The following is a 7,608-nucleotide window of genomic DNA, read 5'->3' as shown; positions in this document are numbered from 1 at the left end:
TCTGGTACGTTCAAATAGTGCTAAAGGTCTAAAATTAAAATATGTCTCTTCAAAAACTATTTCTTATTTTCTTCTCCATAACAGTCACAGCATCAGTTACCAGAACCATGAAGGGCTTGTTCCTGATCTGCACTCTGATCGGTCTGGTCGGCTTCACAAACTCCCAGTTAGACAAGGGAGAGCTGGTAAGTTTATTAGCAATATTTGTCGACAATTTTTATAGAAATTTTGACAATTTGTGAGGGAAAGTAAATGACAATTTTAACCCACTTTCAGGCAGAGTTGAAGGAAAAGTATCAGCAAGCGAAGAAAGATCTGGAGCAAATGAAGGTGAGCCGAATTATGTTGCTTTAAATTACACGCCAGAATTTATTTTACTCTAATTCTATACCAAGAGAACTATTTGTTCTTCAGTGTAGGTCTAGTTTTGTTCATATTTCATCTATACCTGGAGTCTTCAAATCCAAGACTCAAAAAACAGTTTTTTGCAACTTTTACATGCGTCTCTGCTTTACACACCCGAGTCAAATAATGAAGTCATTAGCAGGACTCTGGAGAACTTGACTGCATAATAAGGAGGTGATTCAATCGTTTCATTCGATTGAATGTGTTGGAGCACCAAAATATTCCAGCCCTGATTAATATTAATACTTAAGACACAGTTTTAGAAAGATGTGTGCTAAAAGTTTATTAAAACATTTAGAAATTTGTTTTGTATACAATAGCACACAATAAAATAACCTTTTTTTATGATCTTTGTTGTTGAATCTAACTTCACATGGATCTAACTTCTTCAAATGTGCAGTGAATTTTGTTTTTCCTTCATGTCCAAATACAAGATTTACATCGCTTAAATTCTTTATTACCCTGAATCTCAGCTTAAAAATAATGGTTGTAATAATTTTAGATGATTAAGATTGAATGCATGCAACTGAGTCCATTATTGATGACAGAATTATGATTCTACTGGTGAGACGGACATCCAAGATTTTCAATGTACATTAAAAAGTTTGATCTTTTCCACCTTAGGAAGCCAGAAGTTTAAACATTGGCAGCTATCCAGACCTGATGAGTGACTACATAGATCTAATGGATTCATTGATGGCACAAGGAAAGAAATATGCTGAAAAACTTCCCATAGACTTTTTGCCATTGGAGTCACTGATGAAGAAGTTGAAGGAAGTCTTCGTAAAGACCAAAGCTTCCATCGACAAGACAGATGATTACTGGGGTGCAAAAATAGAGAACTTTGAAAGGGAAATGAAGGAAACCGAGACATTAATCAATTACCTTGAAGAGCAGCAAGCTGAATTATAACTTTTTCCAGGCTAGTTGTGTGGGATCGGGTGGTTCATTTTATTAACTGCATGGCTTTGAATGTATTGATTCATTTTAAATGTTGAAAGTTTTTGATGTGGAAATAAATTCAGAGGGTTAGACAGTCCTCATCATCTTCAGGTGATATCTATTTTGGTGATTAATAAAACTGATCCTGTAACAGTCTGAAATTATAAAATGTTAAACAGAGCAAATTATATTGATGATTCTTTACCTTGAATAAAATAATTAAATCTGCTGATTTTTGTGATTTTTCTTTTTATTCTCCATATCTGAACACCACATTAAATTTAAAATTTTTCCAGACAATTTTGATTTCACATTATAAAAAGAAATATGCAACAAACAGCAATTATAGCTGCTCTTTTACTCAATAATGATGACACAAAGATTTAATACAGCATTAGTCTTAAAACAATGATAATGGTCCAATGCAGTATTTGACCATTATCATTATTTAAAGACTAAGTACACAATAAGTGTGATCAAAGCAAAAAAATATATCTAACCTTCTTTTGAATGTAAAATAAAAATAATTAATAATTAAAATATAGCCACATGTTTCTTTGCTTTGTCCGTATCACAACACATTCAGATTTGTACTTTTGGATAAAATCAATTAAAATTAATCATCAAGAAACTGAAAGAGATGCCTTTATATATATATTTTTTTTATTTTATTTTATTACTTTTTTGACTGGTTTGAAAGCATTGTGAAACAATTTGTATATTGTCCCCCAATGTAACATGTTTATTAAATTGTTTGGGTCCAAAGCCTGGAATACCTGGTCACTGTTACATGTGAAGTTCAACATCATGAGAACATCAGAACATTCCATTAAAACGGTGCTTCTCAATTCCAGTCCTCAGGCCGCCTGCTGTGCATGTTTTAGGTGTGCCTCTATTTCACAACAGCTGATCCAAATGATTGCATTACCTGTTCTGCAGGCATCAATTACTGCAGAAGCCTGTCAATCATACAATAAATCCAGGTGTGTGGCTGCAGGGAAACACCTAAAACATGCACGAATTGAGAAGTACTCCATTAAAATAAGTGGATGTGTAAAATTGGATTTCATTTTGTAAATAAAACATGTTAAGAAGGGGATTGTTCCACAGTGGAGTCCAGATAGTGGTGGTGATGTCACCACCTCATGCCAGCTACACGCCCTTACAAAGCCTTGTGGGAGGTTCCTACTGGCCAGATATAAGCAATCCGTCATTCCTGTTACAGTTCCACTTTTGCTTTGCTCTCCTTTACGCATTGCACTTCTCTGGTAAGTTTGCATTACTTTCAATTCCCTGTTACTTTATGCTTTTAGTTGTCTAACAAGCATCACTCGTAAATCATTCTCCAGAACAGACATGGCAGTAAAATCGACTGCTATAAAGTATGAACCTGCTGGTACCAGGAGCACAAAAGGCCTGTTCCTGATTTGCATTCTGCTCAGCCTCTTCTGCTTTTCGAGTTCCCACCTCACCAAAGAGAAGCTGGTAAATTTGTTAATATTGGTGAAATGATGGCTCAAATATTTTAACAACAACATGAGTGAGACTAAAAGTATATTTTTCCCAAACCTGCAGAAGCAGTTAAAGGAAGCGCTGGAGAAAAATAAGGAAGCATTTGAGAAAATTAAGGTAAACATATTTGTTTTAGCTTAAATCAGAACCATTGTCCCACATTTCATTGTTTCATGAGAGAACTGTAGTTTGTCTCGGCCTATGTGAAGGAGTGTCCACTCAGATAATTGTCTAATCGTGTATCATTTATCTTAAAAACTACTTGTGTGGCAAATGAAAACAATGCTAAAATCAAAATGCAAGGAGATGGTGATGAATGTTAAGACAGCTGTTACTTTCAGGAAAATTTCCAAGTGATCAGGGCCTGAATTCACAATGAATCCGAACAGTAAAATTAACTCCCAGTGAGGTCGTTTTAGGTCATTCTTACAATTTTACCTCAGTAGGATAAGTTATTGAAAAAGCACCTCAAAGTTTAAGAGAACTCCTAAAGTGACAAAATATAATGCATAGTAGTGAAGATTTTGATTGAGCATCCTGCAGTTCTGTCTAGATCTCTGGGCCAATTGATTTGCTTCAGAAAGAAGAAAAAGTTACCAGGCCTTACTCTATTTTTTTTAAGACTTTAATTTTTATGTGAAGGTTGGGGGTGGGGGAGGGAGTTGTTTCATTTTATCACGCTTACCAGTTGGTGGCAGTACTATTCCTTTAAACTTTTTGCTAACTGCAATTAAAGAAGAGGAAGATGAACTAAACAGTCCCCAGAAGGTCCTCACCAAAAAAAAAAGCTAGTACCCTGATAATTTCTGAGAAAACTGCTCCTGGTCTGACTTATTTTAGATCTCCTTACATTTGGTTCACGTCAGTCTGACCTTTTATATGACTTGGATTATCAGAATACTTGCTGTAATGTCCTAAAAGCAGTTTTTTTTTCCCACCAGGCTTATCAAGAGAAAAGAATTGGTCTCTCTTCAGAGTTAAAAAATTACATCAAGTTAATGGATTTCATGACGGAAGAGATGAAGGAACACAAGGAAGAACTTCCTGAAGACTATCCGTCACTGGAGCGATTTGTGAAGAACGTGAAGGATATTGTTGAGGAGGGAAATGTTAATGAAAAGGAGGAAAATGATAAGTTTGCTAGAAAAGTGGAGAAGATGAAAAACAGCATCAAGAAAGCAGAGATGTTAATTAGTCAATTGGAGGAGCGGCAGGCTGAGTTATAACTCCAAGATGTCGATGAGGATTTTCACACTCGTCTCTGAAGATTTAGTTGTTTGTTTGGGGGGAGGGTTTCCCAGCTTCGACCTTCATCACTAGAAAACTCTCTGAAATGCAATAAAAGTAAAGTTCATGAAAATAATTGCCAACTGTTTTGATTTTAAATATGTTTGCAATGACTCTTCACAGTGAAGTGATGCCTGTTAAAGAATAAGATATTCAAAGAGAAATTAATAGTACATTGTTTATGGCAAGTCTTAAAACATGTTTTGCTGTACGTTTCTCAGGTTTTATTTTGTATGCAAAATTAACAACTACTTTTGGTTCCTTCTTGCTGCTAATTATGATTTCTGGGAATGGTGGAGTTTTTCTAAATAAAAATGTACATTACAATTTCAGTGAATGGGTTTTCCTGAAGAAAGCAGAAGTTAAAAGATTCATGTGAATTTGAAAATTAACCAATGGAAAGCATCAGATTGCAGACTAATTCTTCTGTCACCACAATAGACCAGAGCAGCGCTTGTTGCTCCAGTGGAGGTTGCAGTCATTCTAGACATTTTGCTCTGTTACACCATCACCTAATGGGAAAACAAACCAATTTATCTGGTTGACAACCTGAGACATTCAGGCCCCTTCACCTCAGCTGTCATGTAATGCAAACTGAAGGCCATGGCTTACAGATGCCAGCAGAACAGCTTCTGGAAATTGTTCCCAAACAATGACTATGCATTTAGATCCAGTCAATTCATTCTCAATGGATGAATTGATGACCATATTGTGGAGATTCTCAAAGTGTTCTAGCTACTGCCTGGGAATCTGTCACTGAGGTCGTCTACCCTTTTCAAAACCAAACATAATCTCTATGCTGACCCTCATTTTCATTTGGGTCTAACAAATGAAGGACTGCAGAATCATTGGGCTGGTATGGTCAGGGCCCCAACTGAGTATTTGACAAAATAACAGAAGCGCACGTCATGACCTACCGCATCATAAACGGAAAACAAAGTCAAAAACAGGAAGAGCTGCTCACAACTCGCTGCACTCAGAAACCCACATCCTCACAGGCGTGATGCAGAGGCATCATGTACCCACATGCCTCTTGACTGGTTTCTGGTAGACACTAGAGGGCGCTGTAAACCCGCACAACTAGGCTCAACAACAGCACCGTCTCTCTCATGAAAGCACAGACACACTCTTCTGTATTTTAACTCAGATCACAAACCAGCTCATCCTTCACTTTTAACCATAACGACACTTCACAAATCCCCTGGTTTTTATCTTAGTTATCCATAACTAAGATAGTTATCCATATCCTAAATGATACATGTATTTCTGATTTGTGTTATCTTTCCTTTCAGGAATTTGAGGCTCCCAACCAGTTTGCAGTTAACACTAAAATATATTATATTGTTATCTTCTTGATACATTTCAATTAAATCACAAAGTTGATAATCTATCACACCAGCTTTTACTTCCACATTTGCTTCTTGACTGAGAATAACTGAAAACATGTTTAGCCTCTTGTTGACTTTGGAGGTTTTTAATGTCTTCTTGTAAACTGCATTGTTTATTTAAAATGAAAGTAAAAGGGCCCATCACATTTAAGGCAAACCCTTAAAAGTATGTAAAGCATTTGTAGTCAGCAGTCTGTTCAGACTTCATTCATGCGGCTCTTCTATTATTTGCAGGACGGTTTTATTAACAGCAACAGACCCAGTTTTTTCTCTTTCATTTAGGTTTGTTTAGTCATATGAAATAATATGAACACCATAGCCACCTTCTGTCAGTAAATGTTTAACTGCATCTAAACAACCTATAAAAAGTAACACTTCTTTTGAGGGTTACTGAAAGTCATGGCCAATTGTTGAAGAAAAGGAGAAGCTGTTCTCAGACTGACCAAACATCTTATCTTCTGCTGAGTTTGATTTCAGGGACCATTGATGAATTGCACGTTTGGATGTTTTGTGTAATTTTCTTTAGCTTAAAAGTCTGATCGAATGTTTACTGTCCTGGACATTCTTAGGAAATCATCCTGTTAAAGTTTCAAGAAAACATAAATAAACATTTCTCCTGTTTGGCTGATTATACCGTCTATGTTTTTAGTTTTAGTTCAGCTTTTATTTAAGTTTGACACCTCTACTCCAGTTTTGTCATTTGATCTCTTGTCCTCAGCTCAAAGATTGAATCCATGTCTTGTGAATCAACACTGATAATTTAAGTATTTTGATCATTAACACAGAGAAAGAGTGAAAACATTACAAAAATCATCAAGTCTGATGCAGCAAACATCTTCACACTTTGATTTCATTTTCTGTTTTTAAACAGAATAAATTCCTTTTTTGACAAGTCATGTAATTGTTTTAACGATTTTGCTGTCATCTTACCCTTTTTCCACTTTTTGATGTTTAAACGCTTCAGGCAAATATTGTAAAAATGAAACTGTTCTCAATAAAATAAAAGGGTAACTAGCTGACACTATTACATTTGGAAAATAAAGGCAGAAGCTTGTGAGCATAAAAACCGCTTTGAAACAATGGAGGCTCACAAACCTCTTGTTTTAAGCTTTAATATGATTTGGGAAGGAGACAAAAAGGATCGACAATAATCCCTCAATTCAATATGATTTATTCATTATTCATTTAATAATGAAACTGTCCATCGCAATCGCTTTTTTAAATTACAGTAGCAATTAAAAAGTTAAATCCACATTTCCAAAGTTTACATGTTTCTTGTCATAGATCAGTATTAAAAATAGCAAAATTATTTGGGTAGCAGTTTTTATACATTAGTGGAATCAAATTACATGTTATAGTTATGTCTTTTATTATTACACACTTGATCACAAAAAGCCCGAAACAGAAAATAATTATACTTCCACCAAACAAGCAAGACAAAAATGTCACATGTGACACGTTCACATAAACCAGTTGCAACACCAACTACAGCTCATTATGACTGTTTTCTTGGAGCTCTATTACAGACCAAATGTCCTCAATATCCTTTTCAATATGTTTCTTTCCATTAGCAAATAAAGTTTTTCTCTGGTCTATGAAGTCGATGATGACATCCTTGAGTTCTCGCAGTGACGTGTTTTCAGTTGCTGCTGTCAGTCGTTGCAGAATCGGATAAAGATTCTCAATTTGCTGTCCAAAATGGTATTCCACCAACTTAAGTTTTATTAGGATTTGTGTCTAGAAAAAAATATTTTCATTAGACAAGAAGTATTTAATTAATATGTAATATGAGAAATTATATTGAATACATTATGTGAACTGCAGTCAACAAACCTTCTTTTCAGCTGCTTGTTTTATTCCACCCTGGAAGTATTCATGTAGAATATCCTGAAAATTAAAAAAGTTTATATTATGAGGTGGTAGTAAAAACACACACTTTACAATAGAAAATTAATAACTTGTTGACATTAAAGCTTCTGTATTTTTTATTTATTTGTTTTCTTTTGCAAAGAGAGATTCTTAAATTATTGTTTTTCAGTTCATTTTTAAACATCATCTGCACTATTTTAGATGA

General features: G+C 35.0%; 1 protein-coding gene across 1 annotated transcript; it reads left to right on the top strand.

Annotated features, from left to right (window-relative positions):
- Positions 1-2,555: 2,555 nt before the first annotated feature.
- On the top strand, positions 2,556-4,427 carry LOC129357240 (chromosome-associated kinesin KIF4-like). The gene is made up of 4 exons (XM_055026609.1): positions 2,556-2,615; positions 2,697-2,832; positions 2,923-2,976; positions 3,801-4,427. The coding sequence occupies exons 2-4, from the start codon at positions 2,704-2,706 to the stop codon at positions 4,083-4,085; spliced, it is 468 nt and encodes a 155-aa protein (XP_054882584.1). The 5' UTR covers positions 2,556-2,615; positions 2,697-2,703; the 3' UTR covers positions 4,086-4,427.
- Positions 4,428-7,608: the final 3,181 nt, after the last annotated feature.

This window comes from Poeciliopsis prolifica, unplaced genomic scaffold (assembly GCF_027474105.1).
Source record: "Poeciliopsis prolifica strain line A6 unplaced genomic scaffold, Auburn_PproV2 SCAFFOLD232, whole genome shotgun sequence".
NCBI classification, from domain to species: domain Eukaryota; kingdom Metazoa; phylum Chordata; class Actinopteri; order Cyprinodontiformes; family Poeciliidae; genus Poeciliopsis; species Poeciliopsis prolifica.
Note: the sequence above shows the minus strand (reverse complement) of the source record. Positions and strands in the feature narration are given on the sequence as shown.

Bases quoted from the DNA above. Each gene is read 5' to 3' on its own strand.
- LOC129357240 (XM_055026609.1), top strand. From the start codon at position 2,704: ATGGCAGTAAAATCGACTGCTATAAAGTATGAACCTGCTGGTACCAGG. The intron at 2,833-2,922 runs GTAAATTTGTTA...CCAAACCTGCAG, and splicing joins ACCTCACCAAAGAGAAGCTG to AAGCAGTTAAAGGAAGCGCT. The intron at 2,977-3,800 runs GTAAACATATTT...TTTTCCCACCAG, and splicing joins AAGCATTTGAGAAAATTAAG to GCTTATCAAGAGAAAAGAAT.